General features: G+C 40.6%; 1 protein-coding gene across 11 annotated transcripts in view; it reads left to right on the forward strand.

The window, feature by feature from the left end:
- The window catches only part of GPSM1 (G protein signaling modulator 1), a 193,290-nt gene that overhangs the window by 76,788 nt on the left and 92,779 nt on the right, over nucleotides 1-23,723 (forward strand). For all 11 annotated transcript variants that reach the window (XM_075835173.1, XM_075835170.1, XM_075835179.1 and 8 more), the window contains one exon: nucleotides 6,780-6,903. In XM_075835173.1, coding sequence (XP_075691288.1) covers nucleotides 6,780-6,903 — 124 coding nt within the window. The remainder of the gene's footprint in view (nucleotides 1-6,779; nucleotides 6,904-23,723) is intronic.

A 23,723-nucleotide genomic window follows, 5' to 3' on the forward strand; every position in this document is an offset into this window, starting at 1 on the left:
TTTGTCCTTAGTGCGGCAATACCCCATTTGTGGTGATAAACTGCCCTTTGGGCCCATGGGAGGGCTCAGAAGGAAAGGACCACCATTTGGCCTACTGGAGCTTTTCTGGTGCTAAGTCATGTGTGCAGAAGCCCCTGAGGTACCAGTACAGTTGAAACCCCCGAGAAGTGACCCCATTTTAAAAACTACACCCCTTAAGACATTCATCTAGAGGTGTAGTGAGCATTTTGACCCCACAGGTACTGTGTAAAAGATAATGCGCAGCAGATGGTGCAGTGTGAGATTTGCAATTTTATATATGTATATGCCATTTCAGTGTCCAATATAGTGTGCCCAGCATGCGCCACCGGAGATATACACCCCTTAAATTGTAATGTGGGTTCTCCTGGGTACGACAATACCCTACATGTGGCTGTTAGCTGCCTGGGCATACGGCAGGGCTCAGAAGGGAAAGATGAGGGGGGTAAGCTGTGCGGAGTGCATCAGGGTAAATTGAAAATCAAGGGATGTATGATACATTTTAAAACAATCTTTTATACAGAGCCCTGGTTTTTCGGGACACGTGTCACATTGGTATATTGTGTTCTTCCTTATCCCCCTCTTATAGCAGACTCTGCACCTCTTTTGACTCTTTCCCTTTCCACCGGTTTGGGGACCTTCTCCTGGAAAGTGTTGCCCTGGTACGATGCGCCCCCCCTTCCTGGTCCCTAAAGATTAGATCTTGAAATTCCAGGAAAGTTCCCCTCTGGCCTGCACATCGACGTAGCACATACGCATTGTACAAAGCCATCTGTATGATGTGCCCGGCCAGCTTCTTATACCTCACCGCATGGCGCTGTAGGGCTTCAGGACTTGATTTGACAAGTCCATCCCTCCCATGTACCTATTGTAGTCCAGGATGCAGTCTGGTTTGGGGGTGGCCTTTCCTTCATATATCCTAAATCTGTAGGTATACCCTGATGCACTCTCGCAGCTTATACATCTTCACGCCATACCTTGCCCTCTTACCTGGCAGGTACTGGCGGAATTGAACCCTCCCTTTAAAATGTACCAGGGACTCATCAATAGAAAAACACTTCTCGGGGGTGTATGCTTGGGAAAACCGGGCACTGGAACGGTCTAATAGGGGTCTCCGTTTATACAAACGGTCAAAACTGGGGTCATCTCGGAGTGGGCACGGCTCATTATCAGTATAATGTAAGAAGCGAAGTATTGCCTCATTTATTTATTTTTTTAGGTTCCAGTTAATTTCTGAAGTTGCTTTGAGGGGCCCATATATTAGAAACCCCTATCAAACACCCCATTTTAGAAACTAGACCCCTCAAAGTATTCACAACAGCATTTAGAAAGTTTATGAACCCTTTAGGTGTTTCACAGAAATTTAGAGCAAAGTAGAGGTGACATTTACTCTTTTTATACCATTTTTTTTATAACACAAAAGGATTTATCAGAGAAACGCAACTCAATACTTATTGCCCAGATTCTGCAGTTTAGAGAAATATCCCACATGTGGCCCTAGTGCGGTAATGGACTGAAGCACCGGCCTCCGAAGCAAAGGAGCACCTAGCGGATTTTGAGCCCTCTTTTTTATTAGGCACCATGTCCGGTTTGAAGAGGTCTTGTGGTGCCAAAACATTGGAAACCCCCCAAAAGTGACCCCAATTTGGAAACTAGACCCCTTGAGGAATCCATTGTAGTTTTCATGGGGTGCATGCGGCTTTTTGATCAGTTTTTATACTATTTTTAGGTGGCGTGGTGACTAATAAACAGCAATTCTACTATTGTTTTTGTATACTTTTTTTTTTACAGCGTTCACCGTGCGCTATAAATGATATATTAACTTTATTCTGCGGGGCGATACGATCACGGCGATACCAGATGTTTATAGTTTTTTTTAATGTCTTATGGCGTTTGCACAATAAAATACGTTTTGTAAACAATCATTCACTTTTTGTGTTACCTTATTCTAAGAGCCATAACGTTTTTATTTTTCAATCAATAAAGCCGTGCGAGGACTTATTTTTTGCGTAACGAACTGTATTTTCCATCAGTACCATTTTTAGGTACATGCGACTTTTTGATCTCTTTTTATTCCATTTTTTGGGAGGTGAAGTGACCAAACAATTGTGATTGTGGTACGGTTTATTAATATTTTTTTTTACGGCGTTCACCGTGCGGGATAAATAACAAAATAATTTTGTAGTTCAGGCCGTTACGGACGCGGCGATACCAATTATGTATAGTTTATTTGTTTGTTTATATATTTTTATTAATAATAAAGGCCTGATAAGGGAAAAAGTGGGACTTTTACTTTTATTACTTTTAAAACTTTTATTTTCTTATTTTTACACATCTTTTTTTAACTTTTTTTTTACTTTATTACTTTGTCCCACTAGGGGACATGAGGGCAGGAGGCCCTGATCGCTATTCTAATACACTGCACTACATGCGTAGTGCAGTGTATTAGAACTGTCAGCTACTCACTGACAGCAAGCATAGTGGGTCCTGACGTTGTCAGGACCCACTAGGCTTCCGTCTATGGCATAGCCGGACGCCATTGTTTGGTGTCCGGTTGCCATAGTCACCATCGCCGGCCGCTATCGCGTAGCAGGCCGGCGATGGCAGCTTAACCCCTAAAAAGCCGCGATCTCTATAGAACGCGGCTTTTAAGGGGTTAATCAGCGGGGACACAGCGATCGGTCCCCGCTGTAGGAGCTGTGACAGCTGCTGAACAAGACAGCAGCGTCACAGCTCCTGTATGTGTCGGGAGGACGGCCGAAACGGCCGTTACTCCCGAGACGTACTATTACGGCATGGAGCGCGAACGATACAGCTGCCATGACGTAATAGTACGTCAAGGAGCGGGAAGGGGTTAAGACACCAATAGTATAAATGGCACATTGTAGGTGGGAGGCCGTGTTACAGATTTTGCTTTGGAGCTTCAAGTTACGACTCGGAGGACTATGGGGACGTTTTTCTTACAACAGAAAAGAGAACAATTGGTGGCTTTCCTCATTTTGTACAATATGGATATAGGGCACAGGTCTGACAAAATAGTATTATCTTAGGCCACAGTTACATGACCGAACGTCTGTCTGTGTATAGTCTAAATTCATAGCGTGACTGATACATTTTTAACAATGATGTTTAATATTTCAGCATTCTCTGCTGCTCTCTTTGCTCATTTACACAGCACTATTCTCAATAGCAGTAGTTGTTTCTTTTACTGGAGGGGTAATCTCAAAGTGAATCTTCACCGTTTAACACCGTCATTCTTAGGTTAACCCCTTCAGGACACAGCCTGTTTTGGCCTTGTGGACGCAGGCGATTTTTTCAAATCTGACGTGTCACTTTATGTGGTAATAACTCCGGATTGCTTTTACCTATCCAAGCGATTCTGAGATTGTTTTCTCGTGACATATTGTACTTTACGTCTGTAAAAAAATTTGGTCGATAAATTCAATATTTATTTGTGAAAAACACCAAAATTTATAGACAATTTGCAAAAAATTGCATCTTTCTAAATTTGAATGTATCTGCTTGCAAAACAGATATTAATACCACACACAATAGTTACTAGTTAACATTTCCCATATGTCTACTTTATGTTGGCATCGTTTTTTGAACATCCTTTTATTTTTCTAGGATGTTACAAGGCTTAGAACTTTAGCAGCAATTTCTCACATTTTCAAGAAATTTCCAAAACCTATTTTTTCAGGGACCAGTTCACTTCTGAAGTGGCTTTGAGGGCCTTATATATTAGAAACTCCCCATAATTCACCCCATTTTAAAAACTTCACCCCTCAAAGTATTCAAAACAGCATTCAGAAAGTTTCTTAACCCTTTAGGCATTTCACAGGAACTAAAGCAAAGTAGATGTGAAATTTACAAATGTAATTTTTTTTGCAGAAATTCATTTGTAATAGAACAAATTCTGTAACACAGAAGGTTTTACCAGAGAAACGCAACTCAATACTTATTGCCCAGATTCTGCAGTTTTTATAAATATCCCACATGTGGCCCTAGTGTCCCAATGGACTGAAACACCGGCCTCAGAAGCAAAGGAGCACCTAGTGGATTTTGAGGCCTCCTTTTTATTCCAATATATTTTAGGCTCCATGTCTGGTTTGAAGAGGTCTTGTGGTGCCTAAACAGTGGAAACCCCAAAAAGTGACCCCATTTTGGAAACTAGACCCCTCAAGGAATTTATCTAGTTGTATAGTGAGCATTTTAACCACACAGGTTTTTTGCTGAATTTATTGGCGTTAGTCTGTGAAAATGAAAATCTACATTTCTTCTGAAGAAACAGACATTTTTTAATTTTTGCTAGCAATAAAGGAGAAAAAGCGCCCCAACATTTGTAAAGAAATTTATCCTGATTACGGCAATACCCCATATGTGGTCATAAACTTATATTTCAACACATTACAGCCCTCAGAAGGGAAGGAGCGCCATTTGGGTTTTGGAGCTCAAATTTTGCTATAATGGTTTTCGGTGCCATGTCCCATTTGCAACGCCCTCGAGGGACCAAAACAGCAGAAACCCCCCAAAAGTGACCCCATTCACTATCAGAATCCAAGAGAGCAAATGCCTCTTCAGTGGTATATAACTTGCGTGCCATTTTTTACGTTTTTTTTTTTTTACTTATTTTTTGTAACAGTTTTAATAAAAGTAACAAAGAAAAAGTCCACTAATCCATTGATCAATAAATTTATGAACAACCCTAAGGCCCTGGTCACACAGAGTTTTTTTTACAAGTTTTTCGGCGCGGAAACCGCTCCGCAAAACTCGTCAAAAACCGCCCGAAAATGTCTCCCATTGAATTCAATGGGAGTTGGATGAACTTTTTTACCGTGAGCAAAAAAAACGCATCGCGGTAAAAAGAAGCGACATGACCTATCTTGAGGAGGTTTCCGCCTCCAAAACCCCATTTCAATCAGTCAGAAGGGTAAAAAAAAACACCTCAACGAGTGTTTTGATGAGTTTTTGGCAAACCACTGTGCAAAAACCGTCCGGAGCAGTTTTTGCAGGAGGAATTTTCCTCCTGCAAAAAATTCCGTGTGAACACAGCCTAACAATGAATCAATGTATTTAGAATTTACAGACGTGTAAAATATATGAAGATATTTATATAAGTATATGTGTGTATACGTATATATTACATGTACGTATATATCTATATGATGATATAGATATACAACATCCCTAATTATTAATTTTTTGTATTAACAAATTTCAAATATATGTCTATATATAATATATATTACGTGTGTGTGTGTGTGTGTGTGTATATATATATATATATATATATATATAATATAGACGTGTAAGTGTGTATATATATATATATATATATATATATATATATATATACACACAGACACACACACAGTATATAAATATATATCTATATAATTTTATAGATGTAAATATATAGAGAGAGACAGATATATATCTGTCTCTCTCTATATATATATATATATATATATATATAATGTGTGTGTGTATGTATATATATATGTGTGTGTATGTGTGTACATATATATATATATATATATATATATACACACACACATTATAAGCCCTAATTGATTATTAACTAATTAATTGTCCTAGTCTGAGTACTATCTACCTAAACTATAACTAGCTGCCTACACTAAACTATATGGAGGTGTTATTTGTGTGTGTTTTTCACAGTTGGTGTGTCTTTATAGGAGACACACAGCAGCTGCTCGGCACAGCTTCTTCTCCCCCACTGTCTCAGAACGATCTGACAGGGAGGGAGGAGAAACAGTGTAACAAACAGCACAAAAGTTTGTTGCTGCAACAAACTTTGCTGTGAACACCATGATAGCTTTATCATGGTGATCACGTCATCAGGACCGACACCAATCCGGTCCTGATGTCTTCTCTCAGCACTTAGGCTGCTAGTAGCAGCGTGTGCTGAGAGATTCAGAGCACAGGGAGAGCGCTGTGCACTCTGTTCTGGCACCACGTGAATTAACGGGCTGCAGGAGAAAAGCCCAGCACAGCAGCCCGTTAATCTACGTGGGCTGGTCGTGAAGGGGTTAAACATGCTTTGCTGTTTCATTTCTTAATATATCTTTTTAGTAGTCAGAGATTTATTTTAATGATAAAGAGCTCCAAATACCCTACATAGGCGTAGTGTTGAATTATAACATTCTGGCTGTCTGAAGCCACCACTAGGGGGAGCTTACTGTATACTTTTTTTATGATCGCGTTGAATGCATGATACATTGAAACGCCCACCAGTATCGGCTTCATGTAGCCAGACAGTTTTATCACTTTAAAGATGGTATCCTATCCGGGCAGCCTTTTTACATATGGCCCTAATAACTCCTTAGTTTGCCTATACAAGGGGATTAGGAGCTCTGAATGCAAAAAAAGATACTTTATTTTCACGTGGGATTTTGGACCTTTTTTTTTTTTTTCTTTATATCATAAAAATAAAATGGTGTTTTAAGAAATGTTTTTATTTATCCTTTATATTCTTTTTATTATAAGTTCATAAAACAGAATGAAAAGAAAGCATACATTCAATGCTGCGCTTACAAATTATATCCCAACCGTGAAATACCCGCCTATACCTCCCACTGGACACTCATTTTAATGAAAATTAAAATAACATGGACTGCACTGAAATCTTGATCTTTTTTTTATCAGTCAAGGGCGCAAAGAGGAAAGTTTAGTAAAAGTGAAAATGACCAGGAGGCTTGATTCGTTTACTCATGTTTCGTTTTTTCTGTTTGCTGTTGCAGATCGGTGACCGAAATGGAGAGTTGACAGCTCGCATGAATGTAACACAACTGCAAACTGCTCTGGGCATCGGTTCTAGTGAAGATGATGGAGATGCTTCTCAATGTGATGGCTATGAAGCACAAGGTATGCTATACTACTTTTTGTATCCCCTTTATTTATTTTTTAATTTTATATTCACTCTACTAAAGGCTGAATGGTCTGTCTAGAGAAGTGGCAACGATCCTATGATTTAAAAATGTACTCACTTCAGCTTCCTGCGCTATTTCCAGTAAAAAAAAAAACGCCAGGATCTTTTCCAAATGGGATCTGTCATGGCTCCAATACACATGGACGCCTGTGTGAGTCCAAGCCTGGAGTCCAAGCAGTTTAGCTCACAGAGGAATGCATAAGCTAGATACATTGTAGCAAACACACATCTGTGAGAAATATTCGGCCTGTACAGCCTCAGTATGTAAACAAGAATGTTCCTATACACTGACAGCAGAGATGTTGAAAATGGTAAGCAATTGAAATACAAAGTATTTTAGAAAGTTGCAGAACATTTAATTTTAAAATAATTGACCTTTTATTTACTCAAACCTGTAAAAACCTTTTCATTATCAATTGTAACTAGAATTACTAGGCCTCATGCACACAGCCGTGCCCGAAATCACGGGCCTGGATCGCGGGCAAGGCCGGCCGCAGACAGCTGCCCGCATTCTTGGCGCGTGCTCCCATAGGCCCCATGCACACGACTGTAAAATCGTGTAATTACGGGACCATTTGTGTCTATGGCCGACAGACTCCTTCCCTTATATTTACGGGAAGGTGTCCGTGCCGTAGAAACTTTTCGAAAAAAATAGGACATGTCCTATTTTTTTAATTTTACGGACCGAAGTATGAGCGCACGGCCTGTAAAATGCAAAAGAAAGGACATATCCTATCTTTTGCGGTAAGTATACGGGACGGTGTCCATGGTCAATAGAAGTGCATGGGTCCATAATTGCGGACCGCAATTACGGACAATTTTTACGCTCGCGTGCATGGAGCCAAACCATTCTTCATTTCTACGAGGCAGGATTGACAGATCTGCTTATAAATCGGATTCTAATATATTTTCCGTCTCGCAGGCCCAAAATAAGCGTACAAAAGCCGATCCATGTGACAATAACCTGGTGAGCTGCTTTCAAACTGCTCTGTCTTCACTTGAGACTCACGGATAATTTCTGTTGTAATATATTTCACGTAGCACATGAGACATAATTGTGACTGATGATGGAAATCAGGAATGATAACTTTTACACAGGTTTTGTGCTGTATATTCAGCTTTTCTGGCAGGCACTACATAATCTGTTTGTGGCACAGTTTACAGAAAGTAGGTCAAAGTGTAGATATTGACACAGTGTGTTGGTTTTTAAGGTGTAACTGAGTAAATGGGCACAAGGAGATCTGTCAACTTTTTCAATGCAGCTTTGCGCTCTTCTCTGTGCACATTATAGAGCTGGAAATAAACAACTTTGGCAGAGTAAGGGGGAGTTCAGAGTTTTTTGACTCGGAAAACGCCTCCCATTGATTTCCCGCTCGCGGGAAAAAGGAGCAACATGCTCTATCTTCGGGCGTTTATGTCTCTTACCTCCCATTGACCTCAATGGGAGGCAGAGAAAGCGACATTCGCAGCGTTATTTGCCTGCGGCGCTCAATGGGCGCGGGCGAAAACCGCGGCAAACAGCGTGCAGGCAGATAAAAATCTACCACAAAATTCCAGACGGTATTTTGAGGCAGAATTTTTTGAGGCGGAATGAAAACCAGCAGACTGGCTCTGGAGTATACCACAGGCTGTAATTTAGGATCAGTACAAGTTACTCATCGTATTATGTAGATTATATGTTAAAGTGATGATTTTGCATTTGATTTGGAAAATGGGAGAATGCAGCGACTTTTCCTGCAGGTGCCAACAGGATTAGACTTACTAAGGCCTTATTTACACGAGCGTGTTAAACAACCATGTGACAGCGTTGAAGCAGCGGCCGTCCCACGGACCTTTGTAATTCAATGTGGCCGTTCACACAGCCGTTGTTTCAACGGACCGTGTGAAGGGTCCGTGAGAAAATAGGACATGTCCTATTTTTTCACGCGTCACGCATCCCTCCATAGACTCCTCTATGGGGGATGCGAGCCATCGCGTCCCACAGCGCAGAGCACGGATGCACCATCGGACGTGAAAAACTACAGTTTTTCACGTCCGAGATGCGCCACACTCGTGTAAATAAGGCCTAAGTTTCACTAAGTTGGTTGATGTGTGGAGCACATCATCACCATTAACCTTTCATGACAGTCGTCTGTTTTCTGAGGCTGTCGATTCTATTCTATATCCATAGAAATTCTCCTAACTAAATTTTGGGAATCAATCAGAGGTGTAACTTGAAGCTCCGTACAACCACACATCATTTGTAGTACTGATACGGGACTGTTTGGCCTCCCTGCATCCTCCAGGGACTGGTGCAAATGCAGCTTCTGCACCCCTAAGTTTACGGCCTTTGAATCACTTTTCTATTATTATCCAACCAAATATAGCCTCATATAAGCAAAATTTACCCCCCCCCCTTCACTCACAAGCAGATATTCAATATTCATAATATAGTAACTATTTTATTCAAGTTGCCCACATACCCAGCTAATATAGATCATCTACGTTGTCCCAGTACTCAAACCTATCCCTTAGCACATTTTACCGTAGTTCTCCATGGCGAGAGGTCAGTAAATGGTCAGGTGTTGTCCAGCATCTTACATGAGTAAAGCACTGATTAGGAAGAAAACTGGCAAAATTTAGAGATGGTTCAAGGCCAAAATAAAGTTTTTCTTATTAATATCAATTCTTCGGAAACGGCGTATACTGATTGCTTTGGGGAGATCTTGACCTAGAATCATCCAACCACCTCAGGCAATAAGATCTCCAAGCATACCGTATCTCTGATCATGATGAATTATTACACCTTCCGTGATCATTCAGCTCTAGTCTATAATTACAATAGTCCCTAGAAAATATACCCTGGTTACTGTAGGGAGATCGATAGAGGTAGTGGTTAATGTTGTACCGATCTAGGAAGGGCAATAATGTACAGATGTAGCTGGTTATAGACTGACACCTGCTATATGTCTGCAATGCGCTAAACACTGCCTTATCACGCAATGTCGTGCCACCCTCAATGACATTCCTGATGACATGACCTTAGTGAGGTGCTCACCAACTTTGAATAAAAAGGCTATTAAAGAGGACTTGTTACCGGTCATAACATCCATCCTGGGGGCCCAATATGGGGCAGGAAAATGGCTTTCTACTTTGCTTCTCCCATCTGTAAAAAGTCTCATTCAGCCAAGAGTTGACACGATCTGCTTCTCTGCAGCGTGGTCTCTTAAAGGGACTGCCCATTAGGACTACCCCAGTCCATATGTCCTATTCAGCATTTTTGGAAGTCCTAAGGATGCGTGGCACCCACCTGCTCTATTAGACACAGCAGAGTCAGTTAGGATCCAGCATGATCACGTATTAATTTGAATTGGTGGCATGTAATACCATAATTCCCCTGCAGTGGCCGCCTGCAGCTTCCCTGATCAGCCTTTATTGCCGAGGGGTTTAGTTGGCAGATGTGCGGCTATCAGATTGTCACTAGGTTCCCCTTCAGAATAGCAGTTGTCCCACCTGCAAGTCCTGTTTCTAAGGACTGGAAAGATGGTGCCCTCTTCTTCTGGTGCCACTGATTGGCACTTTAGCTATTTCCTGGACACAGTTGCACCTACAAGTTATTTGTATATATGAGTTTGCCCAAATCTAACCATAACGATGATGTCTTTTACAGCAGGACTGACAATTCTCTTTAGGTCTAAGATCAGCTTTAATTAGAGATGAAAAAGTAAGAGTATGGTAATTCGAACCATGGTTTGTTCTGATATTGTAACGCACCACCACCTGCATGTTAGCCAATCCTGTGTATGTAGTGTGAATAATGTGTTAATCGCGCTGGTTTGTTTGCCTTTTATACCTTTATAATGACCTCATTGATTAGCTTTCAGCATTGACAGGGTTTCCAAGGTCTTGGTTGCTCTAAACACAAGTACGGCGTGTTCTCAGAGCGGATTGTTTATCTAGCCTGTGAAGGGAAGAGATTCCTTATTGCTGTCAAGTTTTCGATAAATCTATAGAGAGAGAGAGAGTGAGTTCTGTACAGACATGGCTGGGAATAAAGGTAAATTCCTTCCTGTAGTAAAACTATTGTTTTATGTGTGTGATGGACTGATCTGTGGTTTTATGTAGTTGTTGTTGTTGTTGTTGTTGTTTTTATTTCTCCAGTTTCCTTTTATTCATTTATCCATTTTTACTGTGTCTCTTTATGTGAGCACGGTGCCGCATCACGGCTCTGAGTTGTATGGAGCTGTAATATGGCATCTATAGAAGTTCATGGGGCCTTACTATACCACAATATTCCTCAGATTTGCTTCTAGGGGAGAATACGGTGCACACGCAGTGCCCCCATCGGCACACAGAGAGATATGTACTCAGTGTGCTGACATACAGGCTCCATGGACACAGCTCTGCCGTGTGCACGAGCCAGGTGTAGCAGGCCAAATCTATAGTTTGTCATATAACATCATCGTCTGATAGGGCCCGGGTTACTTCGCTTCAAATCTGAAAATTAAGGGGCATCTACAGATATTATATACAGTGAAGGAAATAAGTATTTGATCCCTAGCTGATTTTGTAAGTTTGCCCACTGTCAAAGACATGAACAGTCTAGAATTTTTAGGCTAGGTTAATTTTACCAGTGAGAGATAGATTATATAAAAAAAAAAAAAAAAAGAAAATCACATTGTCACAATTATATATATTTATTTGCATTGTGCACAGAGAAATAAGTATTTGATCCCTTTGGCAAACAAGACTTAATACTTGGTGGCAAAACCCTTGTTGGCAAGCACAGCAGTCAGACGTTTTTTGTAGTTGATGATGAGGTTTGCACACATGTTAGATGGAATTTTGGCCCACTCCTCTTTGCAGATCATCTGTAAATCATTAAGATTTCGAGGCTGTCGCTTGGCAACTCGGATCTTCAGCTCCCTCCATAAGTTTTCGATGGGATTAAGGTCTGGAGACTGGCTAGGCCACTCCATGACCTTAATGTGCTTCTTTTTGAGGCACTCCTTTGTTGCCTTGGCTGTATGTTTCGGGTCATTGTCGTGCTGGAAGACCCAGCCACAAGCCATTTTTAATGTCCTGGTGGAGGGAAGGAGGTTGTCACTCAGGATTTGACGGTACATGGCTCCATCCATTCTCCCATTGATGCGGTGAAGTAGTCCTGTGCCCTTAGCAGATAAACACCCCCAAAACATAATGTTTCCACCTCCATGCTTGACAGTGGGGACGGTGTTCTTTGGGTCATAGGCAGCATTTATCTTCCTCCAAACACGGCGAGTTGAGTTAATGACATTATTTTCTCATCCATCAATAAACCTAAAACCACCTACATGTTGTTGTCATTGTTGTACAATATCCAAAGCAGCAGCTGCAGCTCACCTCCACTAGGTGGACATAAAATGGTTATTGCCAAAGCCGTGTACAAACATACCCACTCTGAGGCCACGCCATTACAGATGCCACGGAGAGACCAAAACCTTTTTTTTTACCTTCCCCTTCTGCTGGGACTACCGAACTACTGGAAGTGTGTGCTAAACTTTTCTTTTAACGCAGCGACTGAGATTTTAACCCCTTAACGACCAGGCCTATTTTGGCCTTAACGACCAAGCATTCTTTTTCAGTTTTCTCATCTTCACATTCCAAGAGTCATAACTTTTTTTTAGTTTTCCGTCAACATAGGCGTATGAGGGCTTGTTTTTTGCGGGACGAGTTGTGTTTTTCAATGACACCAGTTTTTGGTGCAGATATTATATTGATTACCTTTTTTGGGGGAAGGGAATTGAAAAAAAACGTTATTCCTGCATTGTTTTTCGCGTTTTATATTTACGCCGTTCACTAAGCGGTATAAATATCATGTTACCTTTATTCTATGGGTCAGTACAATTACGGCGATACCACATATGTATAGGTTTTTTTGTGTTTTACCACGTTTGCACAATAATAAACCTTAAACAATAATAATACATTTTTACATAACAACATTCCATGAGCCATAACGTTATTATTTTTTCGTTGATATCACCATATGAGGGATTGTTTTTTGCGGGACAAGGTGTAGTTTTCATCGTTACTAATTTATATTTGAAAAAACTTTTTGACTGTTTTTAATTATTAACTAGTGGATATCACCTTGCAATCTTCTGATCGCAGATATAATGATTTGGTATACTTAGTATACCAAAGCATTATTGCCTGCCTGCCATGGCAACCCGTTGGCAATCACATTCGCAGGCCGCCGATGGTTAAGAGTGGGAGCTTCCTCCCTCTCTCAATAGATTGAAACGCCGCGGTCGCTATGTACTGCGCATTTGATGGGTTAAACGGCTGAGATTCAAGGACACATTTATTAGATCTAACATATGCCCTAATAACACTGAAATAGAGAGCGCCAATCCGGCGCCAATCAGCCTCCCAGTGTACCAGTCAATGGGCTGGAAAATAATTTGTTACTAGAGACAAGTGAATCTGGGAAAATTCGCTTTTCTATCGTTTCACCAGTAGAAGAATTTCCTGCTACTGAGCCAAAGATCCTCCAAATAAGACAATCCGCTCACTTGTATTTAATATACTAGTCCTTCTCAATGAGTTAGAATATCATCAAAAAGTAAATTTATTTCAGTAATTCAATTTAAAAAATGAAATTCATCTGTTCTATAGATTCATTACACACAGAGTGATTTATTTCCAGCATTTTTTTTATTTTAATGTTGATGATTATGACAATAGTTAATGAAAAACCCAAAATTTAGTGCGGCAGAAAATTAGAATATTGGGTAAAAGTGCAGATTGTAGACTCATGGTGTGACACTCTAATCAGCGAATCAACACAAAACACCTGCAAAGGTTTCCTAAGGCGCTCATGTAAACTGCCGTGCCCGTAATCACGGCCCGTGATTGCGTGCACGGACGGCCGCGAGCTGCAGCCCGCATTTTCTGCCTGTTCTCCTATACAAAGTATGTGAGCACGGCCCGTATAAAAAGCAAAAGATAGGACATGTCCTATCTTTTGCGGTAACCTTCTACGGCACGGACAGCTATACGAAAATGTGTCCGCGGCCAATAGAAGTGAATGGGTCCGTAATTGCGGAACGTGTTACGGTATGCAATTACAGAGAATTTTTACGGTCGTGTGCATGGGGCATAAGCCTTTAAAAGGACTGGTCTGTTGCTCAGTCTCAAGTCCTGTTTTCAGATGAAAGTACATTTTTCATTTCATTTGGGAAATCTCAGTCCCAGAGTCTGGAGGAAGAGGAGAGGCATCAATCCAAGTGTCTTGCGGTCCAGTCTGACGTTTCCACAGTCAGTGATGGTTTGGGGGCCGTGTCATCTGCTGGTGTTGGTCCACTGTGTTATATCAAGTCCAGAGTCAGCGCAGCGTCTACCAGGACATTTCCCAGCACTTCATGCTTCCCCCTGCTGACACGCTTTATAGAGATGCGGATTTCATTTTCCAGCAGGACTTGGCACCTGCCCACACTGCCAAGAGTTACCAATACCTGGTGTAATAACCACCGTATCACTGCGCCTGATTGGCCAGCAAACTCACCTGACCTAAACCCCATAGAGAATCTATGGGGTATTGTCAAGAAGATGATGAGAGACACCAGACCCAACAATGCAGACAAGCTGAAGGAGGGTATCAAAGCAACCTGGGCTTCCATGACACCTCAGCAGTGCCACAGACTGATCGCCTCCATGCCACGCCGCATTGATGCAGTAATTCATGCAAAAGGAACCCCGACCAAGTATTGAGGGCATATATACTGTACGTACTTTTCAGTAGGCCAACCTTTCGGTATTAAAAATCTTTTTTGAAATTGGGCTTATATAATATTCTAATTTTCTAAATTTTGGGTTTTACAAAATTTTTGGTTCTCATTAACTGTTAGCCATAATCATCAACATTAAAGGAAAAAAAAAAGTGCAATGAATCTATATAATGAGTTTTTTTTGTTTTTAATTGAATTACTGAAATAAATAAGCTTTTTGATGATATTCTAATTCATTTAGGAGGACTAGTGTACTGCCTGACCATCTCTGACTTGTTTCAGCCATTGAACAGAGCTGAGAGAGATCGCATGACGCAACTCATATCATACAATGACTGGGCATGATACTTCTGTCTCCTAATTGGCACTTTCAGAGGCATTTAATGGGTGCTTCCTACAGAAGCCCTAATCTAAAGGGAACCTATTCTGATTACTGTTTCTTTAAAGTGACACCGACTATTATTTACTTGCTGCATGTTTTTGTTTATTGTGAATCGGCTGTGATGGTGACTCTTCTGAAACTTACCGTTTACTTTGAGAAATTACTTAATTTTATTACACATCCAAGTCAACATCTCAGGCCTCTACAAAGAAAACAATTTGTTATGTTCGGAAATACATCTGTATCTAAGATCTCACATCGTTCCTGGGCTCAGGTCCTTGTGACGTCTATCACCAGGTCTGTCTGGTAAATGTTTCCGTATTTACACTGCCCCAGGATGACCTGAGGAGTAACAGTCAGAGTACTGTGGTCATTCTAGCGAGCACTAGCCTTACACTGAAGAGTCCTTTATCCTGGATGCCTGGTCTGTCTTGTACCAGCGATTAAGTTATTTGTACACAGACATTTAGTGATTAAATGGGGGCAGCGCGTTTTCAGTGGGATTGTGCCTTACAGCATGCTCAGATCAAAGAGTACAGAAGTAGGGGGGGGGGGGGAGCAGGATTTGCGATCTTAGAGAAAAGTGTTGATTGTCCTGTTTAGATCATTAATAAGACATCATGTTGAGTTTGCTCTTCTGATGATCTTATCTGTGAGGCTCAACCGTACTAACGTAGAATGGCCGGCATGTAATACGACAAACCTTCCAGGAGCCGCAACTGGGGTGATCAGCTGATTGATGGGGGTGGATATAGTTAGAGAAGGGTTAGATCCATGAAAAGAAAAAAGTCCCATTTTGTCTTGAGGATTGGGTGGTCTATGAATTATAGAGGATTTCCACCCAAAATGTAAAATTGGGCATATGATAATAAGGGTATGTTCACATGGAGTGTTTTCAGCCGTTTTTCGGGCCGTAAACGTCCCGAAAAAAGGCTGAAAAATCGGAAGCAGAACGCCTCCAAACATCTGCCCATTGATTTCAATGGGAAAAACGACGCTCTGTTTCGACGGGCCATTTCTTTTGCGGCCGTTTTGAAAAACAGCCGCGTAAAAAAAATGGCCGTGGAAAATAAGTGCATGTCATTTCAGTCGTTTTTGGAGCCGTTTTTCATAGACTCTAGAAAAACAGCTCCAAAAACGTCTGTGAAAAACGCGAGTGGCTTAAAAAAAAGTCTGAAAATCAGGAGCTGTTTTCCCTTGAAAACAGCTACGTATTTTGAGAAGTTTTTGAGTTTGTGTGTGCACATACCCTAAAGCAGAAGTGAGTCGTAGCCAAACTTGATTGAATATGTTTCTTTGTTTCTTAAATGTTTAGGGAAATCTTCCTTAGTTGTATTTGAGGCGACATATTTTCTTCTTGATAGAGATATATATATATATATATATATATATATATATATATATATATATATATATATATATATATAAATAAATAAATAAATAAATAAATAAATAAATAAATTTGTTATTATTTTCAAAGGGAAATTCCCAAACAGAGTTACATAGTTAGTACGGTTGAAAAAAGACACATGTCCTTCAAGTTCAACCAAGGGATGGGAAGAGACAAAAATTCTACACATTGACATCGGAGATGATATTTTTTCGTTCTAGGAAATTATCTCAGCCTTTTTTAAAGCCGTCTACTGTCCCTGCTGTGACGGCTCCTGCGGTGACTATTCCATAGATTCACAGTTCTCACAGTAAAGAAGTTTTGTCGCCTCTGGAGATTGAACCCTTTTTTACTCCAGACGGAGGGAGTGCCCCCTTGTTTTTTTATGGGGTTTTACATGGAACGGGTTTTCACTATATTTCTTGTACGGGCCATTCATATATTTATATAAGTTAATCATGTCCCCCCTTAGTTGTCTCTTTTCATGGCTAAATAGGTTTAACTATTTTAATCTTTCCTCATAACTTAGATTCTCCATGCCACTTATTAGTTTAGTTGCTCTTCTTTCATTTTTTTCTAACTCCAGGGCATCCTTTCTATGAACTGGAGCCCAGAACTGAACTGTATATTATAGATGAAGCCTCACTATTGCTTTGTAAAGGGGTAATATTATATCCCTGTCCAGCGAGTCCATGCCTCTTTTAATACACGACACTTCTTGCTGGCCTTTGAAGCAGCTGATTGACATTGTGCTGTTGTTTTAGTTTATGACCTACAAGTACACCCAGATCCTTCTCAACAAGTGACTCCCCCAGTGTAGCTCCCCCTAGGACATATGATGCTGCAGGTTGTTGGTACCCAGATGCATAACTTTACAACTATCTACATTAAATCTCAATTGCCAAGTGGACGCCCAAACACTTAGTGTGTCCAAATCAGCTTGCAATTTACGAACATCTTCCATAGATTGAACATAGCTTGGTGCATCTGCAAAAATATAAATAGTGCTATTAATCCCATCCTCTATATCATTAATAAATAAGTTGAATAATAGGGGTCCCAGCACTGAACCCTGGGGTACACCACTTATAACCGGGGACCATTCAGAGTAGGAATCATTGACCACAACTCTCTGGATACGGTCCTTGAGCCAATTTTCAATCCAATTACAAACTAGATTTTCTAAACCTATAGTCCTTAATTTACCCATTAGACATCTATGAGGGACAGTGTCAAATGCCTTTGCAAAGTCCAAAAACACTAAATCCACAGCGGCCCCTCTGTCTAGGCTTCTGCTCACCTTTCCATAAAAACAGATCAGGTTAGTTTGACAACTTCTGTCCTTAGTAAAACCATGCTGGCTGTCACTTATAATACTATGTTTTGTCTCACAATCCTGTATATAGTCCCTCAATAGCCCCTCAAATATTTTTCCCACGATGGATGTTAAGCTTACTGGTCTATAATTACCCGGGGAAGACCTAGAGCCCTTTTTGAAAATAGGCACCACATTGGCGCTGCGCCAGTCCCTTGGCACTATACCAGTCACTAGAGAATCTCTAAATATTATGAAGAGGGGGACGGAATTAACTGAACTAAGCTCTTTAAGAACTCTAGGGTGTAACCCATCTGGTCCCAGGGCCTTGTGCACATTTATTTTATTTAACTTAGCTTGGACCATATCTACATTCAACAAATTAACTATATTAGTTAATGTATTAACAGCCCTGGCACCGGCTACATCAGCTGCTCTTTCTACTGTTGTATATACAGGGCTGCACTCCACCAGTAGGGCTTGTTAAATCTTACAATTAATCACCAGCTCGGTAACTAGGAGTTGTTGTTCTCTAAAAAGTTACATTGACAAAAATAAAATGCTAAATCAAAACTACACTTGAAAAATTCTGTTGCATATGATTTATTACATTTTCCTCAGGGAGACTCAGACGCTACCTCCATCGGTTTACTGGCCCCCTTCAACGTTAGAAAGTGTCATGACTGAATTAAACAATGACACAGACATGCTTTGCAGCATGGAAAAATATTTTACTAATTCCGCATCTCAGCCGAGATGAAGGACGATAACAACCGCAAACCTTAAGGGTAACAGCGCTGCCGGAGGAACTTGTTTATTATAGATGACAAAATGACACTGACACAGAGTAGGCTGCATGGCAAACGAAATTATAAGGCTCTGCATGGACGGACTACAGCAACAACACCGCCACGTCCCTGCTCTCGTTTTAGTTCAGTGATATAATTAAACAAGCTGTCGGTGCTGAACGCTGCTGCCGAGTCGCCTTTCCTCCGGGATGTGCAATGGCTGTCTATTGTAAATGCCGATTACTGGAGCGAGAACATAAACTTCCTAATACAAAGGTTCAAAATAAAAGAATCCTACCTCCCCCAGTAATTCCCTGGTACGCATTTAGGTGCGTCATCCGGGTGGCTGGAAAAACAATATCCTACGTATGTAGAAATGCTGAGGACGCTACAAAAATTCTTTAAGGAACATTCTAAAACCGATACTGTGTTATGTCTCGATGTATCAGTTCTGGATGAAGTATTCCTTTAAGAATATTTGACTTGATGAATGTGGTCCCCTCAGTCTTGTTGTTGCAGTCAAATAATGGCGAAATTAGGCCTTGTTCATACGGCGTATTTTTTGACATGTATTAAATGCCGAAATACGCATAAAAATACACTTGGATTAAGCTGCCGGTTGATTTACAGGACAATACACGTCGTTAGGTTTTGTTTTTTTTTGGTTTTTTTACATGTGTAAAATTAAGTTACGCGTCATGTTGAAAAGGAGCGTCATGTCAATACTTGGAGCGTTTTACCCGTCATGTATGCCATTAAATTCAATAGGAGGCAAAAGACCCATGAAAAAACACCTCTAAAAACACTTCAAATACACATCAAAATACACATATTAATTGATAATCCACTTTAAAAAAAAGTGTGTGGTTCTAGTGTGTATTTTAAGCGTTATTTCTCAGCTTCCAAATTATGCTGTGTGAACATAGCCAAACTGTCTTTTTACACAGCACTCCCAATGGCTGTGTCTGATATTGCAGCTGAAACCCAGAGTGGTGCTATTTCATCAAGAAAAAAAAACAACTTTTTGTTTTGTTTGTTTATCTCTAACCTCATACAACTCTTGGCATTAGCCCTAAGGAAAGGGTTTTTAGAGGACAGGTATTGGGTTCTCTGATCTTAAGATGAGGTATATCGTTACCTTCAACCAGTACCAGGTGTAGGACCCTATTTTGATTTTTGCTGTGAAATCCACTCCTCTACATTTGTCTCTGATATTACTAGTTCCTGGTGTATTGATGTACTTCATTGCTGTATAACAACCAATATTATTATGGTTGGTTATTGTATCAGTATTAACATGGAGGCAATGTCACCATTTCATTGTCACTTTTTCATGTGTTTGGCAATATTAATATTCAAATCTACCACGTTGGAAAAGTCTCCGATGTTTGTCTCCCACATTTGCGTGTTATAGTGACACCTAACTGCTTGAAAAATCAATATTTAGCAACCATTTTAGATAACTTTAAATTATTTAACCCCTTTCACGGTCCGTCATATGTCATGGCTTTAAACTCTTCAAAATATATGGGTATGGGGTAGAATGTTTTTTTTTTGTTTTGTTTTTTTAATAATTATGTTTTCTTTTTGTGTTTGTCAAGAGTGTAAAAATTGTCAGGGCAGCGAAAGATTTAAAGTAACACCCCAGGAAAAACCTGACACACTGTTTTAGTGTGTATTCACACGCGGCAGATTTTGTTGCAGAAATTTCTACGATTGAAATTCGGTTGCATTCATTCATTGCTGCAGAAACAGCCACCTTTAGATGAATGGTATTGATTTTCAGTCGCAGAAATTTCTGAAACAAAATCTGCTCTGTGTGAATCCAACCTTAGGGCTTTTTAACAAAGTGGAGGTTTTTAAGCAAAAACCAGGAACGAAACCTAAACAGAACAAAAATATATAAAGGAAGACCTTATAGGTTTTCTCTTTTGGAACCAATTTGTGTTATGGCTTAAAAAAAAAAAGCATGCAAGGTCCGCAACAAATCTTCACTGTGGGAATATACCCTTATGGGTCTGAAGGGGGAAGTGCATGACTCCTGTCTTTGGTGTTATTTGCAGCGCCCCCTCAGGCCCTGCATTAGATATAACAGTGTTTTTTCCTGGAGTGCAACTACTCACAGCAACAACAAAATAGTTTTTTCATAAAATTACATTATATTTGAAAAACTCTGCTTCTGCAGAATGTTCCCATATAAATGATTGACAATTTAACATATATAACACTAAAATATAACATCTTAGAAAACCTAACTTTCGGCTGCTTTTCTTAATATTTCAGCCCCTAGGTAGCGATGTTTTACAGGTTTGAATAGAAGTCAACTCCATAATGGCTCATGTCTAAATATTATGACAATACAAGTAGTTTAAGCACAACACCCAACAAGTGTTGTGCTTATCAGGTTAATTTTCACGTACAATATAGAAAAAAAAAAGTCTTTCTGGCGAGGCAAAGAGGCCACAAGTGTCATTCTGCTAGAGAAAACAGATAGTCAGAAAATAAACATTTACAAGACAGGAATAGAAGAAGAAGGAAGCAAGTGTGGATGAGAACTGACATGGAAAGAATAAGACAAATCAGAGGCTGGAAAGGGGCGGTGGAAGGATTGAAGAAAGCTTAATTTGCAAAACTACAAGCTGTCTGCGCGCTGTATAATCAGAGGCGCTGCACATTGAAACAAAGTGAACCCGTGACAATGGAAAATTACTGCGCTTCATACAGATGCTTTCCAGTTCCTCAGTGCTCCATAAACAGTGAAAGGAATTGGATTAACCCTTGAGTCCCTGGAGTGAAAGTCAAGAGGGGGGGAGATCCGGACCGGGACTAATTGTGTCCTTGATCAATAACCTTATTTATCTACTAGCACTGAACTGAATAATATCCCTCTAATTATTTTGCAACCTTGAGAATATTAATAATTCCCTGATCATGGCAGAATAAATGTGCATGACAGGCAATTATTGTTGTCCATTGAAATTGGGCAAACCCTATGACTGAAGATGCTGTAGTGTAGGGCAGGGATGCCATTTGAAACATCTGGACCCCATACGGGCGAATGGTCAGGGCCCTTGAACTCCATTTGTATGTCCAATAGCCTCTATTGCATACATTTGGTGGCCACCTGGGGAAGACTGCTACATTTCTTCTCAAGCACAGTGAACCACTGCTATTGAAAAGAAGGGAGATAATCGGGCATATGATATATTTAGAATGGGCATGGGAAGGGGGGAAGAATAGTCTTTGGTAATGGGTGGGTGCCCACAGGTGAGTTTGAGCCCCTTATTTTCCTGGGCCCTTGACAGCAGTACCACCGTTCTGTTTTTACTGTAATGTATATCAACTGTTCCAGCTAAACTTGTGGTGGGTGAGCTTATACAGAGCGGAGCTGCAATGTAAAGCATGGGGGAGGGACAGAGCAGCAGCCTGAGTCTCTTATGGAGACCGTACATGGATTTCAGACCACCCGACACTGCCAATATGCAATGTAGCTAAGCTGCAATAACTCTTAGCCATAAAACAAAATCATTAGCATGAGTATTCTAACCACACTAGCCCAACATAGCCAGATGGTAGCTGATGACTATGTATTGGTTGACTAAACAAAATATTGTCTGGTTCATGCCACAACCACCAAATCTTTAGAATTTAGGAAAGGTCCAAAGTTTTTCTTATTATTACCTCCTCTTTTCTCCACTAGGTGCTGTACCCCTGTATTGTTTGCAGTGTCTATGAAGGGGAAGTAGTGCAGCTCCCACTCCACAGACCCTATAGCAACCAGAAGTGCTGCCTATATGGTATACACATCCTTGATCCATGAGTAACCGCTTGGTGGCTGGAAAAGTGGCAGCCAAAAATGTGCTCAGTGATAAATTTCCTTTTCCCAACATACCTGTACATTCTGTAAGCTGCATCCCGGTAATGGTCCAAAGAGGCTGACCGTAATAACTCATCCCAACAGATTATTATGGTGCCCATAGGAGTTGACTCGTCCCTTTTAATTAAAGCAAACAATTGAAAAGATCTTTACCAAAAAGAGGACCATGAATTTATCTAATAATAAGTACCCAGTTGACAATCAATGTGCCAGAAGTCACTCGTTCTGCAGCACCACCAAGTAAATTTTGAGCCTTCGGAGACTTCAGTAAACAACTATAGTATAGTAACGTTCATCCTCCACCGTTAGCAGACACAGAACATCAGTGTAAACCACTTCGGACCTGTTCACATCTGCGTTGGAGGCTCCAGTACGGCCAGAAAAAATAGCGCAGCTTGCGTTCCAGTAAAATAATGAAAAACCTGACAGAAGCCATTACAGTCAATGGGTTCCATCGGGTGCCGATTGCATTGGTCATGCAACGGAATCGGCGCTTCCTACATTTTCGTTGTTTTGCACTTCTGATGAAGGAAACATCGACGCAGATGTCAGCAGGCCCTTACTCCTGTACCACAGATCAATATTTGGATAACATCACACTATTATCTGTGTTGAGGAGAAGATTGATTTTGATGCAAGAAAGATTACAGTTGTGTCTTTTCTTGGTTTTATTACCTTCTTGATGATCTTATTGGGAGGATCCGGTATATTGGATTTGTACATGCTCGACGCTTTGTTGTGCCAGGAGATAAGTCCGTAGTGTCCTGCAGCGACATGTCTCCCTCTCCCCATTTAAACCATATTTATTGGGGGGGGGGGGGGTCGGGGAAATGTTTGGCTGACTTCTTTCTTATGTTCTTTTCCTGGCATACAATAAGTTCATAATCTACATTAGGAAGGAGAGAAGGGGGAGAACCAAATATATTGAGGGATGTGGATGGTTTGTTGGGTCTGCTCACACTTTATTATCCATACCGATAAACGATCTCTGTTGTAGTGTAATTATTTATAAAACCGGTAACAGCCAATCAGATCACTGCTTCCTTTGTCCTAACCATTGCTATGCTAGAATGATGGCATCTGATTGGTTGCGATAAGCAATGCCAGCTCTTACACGAGCCCTGCTAGATCGAATAGGTTCAAGCATCCATGTGTCTCTCGTCTGGGCATTTACATAAGCCAAAGAGTTTTTCCTGTCATGCTGGCTTTGCTGATGATGTTGGGGGATCCAGAGGTCAATGCTGACCCTCTCC

Source organism: Rhinoderma darwinii, chromosome 8, assembly GCF_050947455.1.
Source record: "Rhinoderma darwinii isolate aRhiDar2 chromosome 8, aRhiDar2.hap1, whole genome shotgun sequence".
Lineage (NCBI taxonomy): Eukaryota > Metazoa > Chordata > Amphibia > Anura > Rhinodermatidae > Rhinoderma > Rhinoderma darwinii.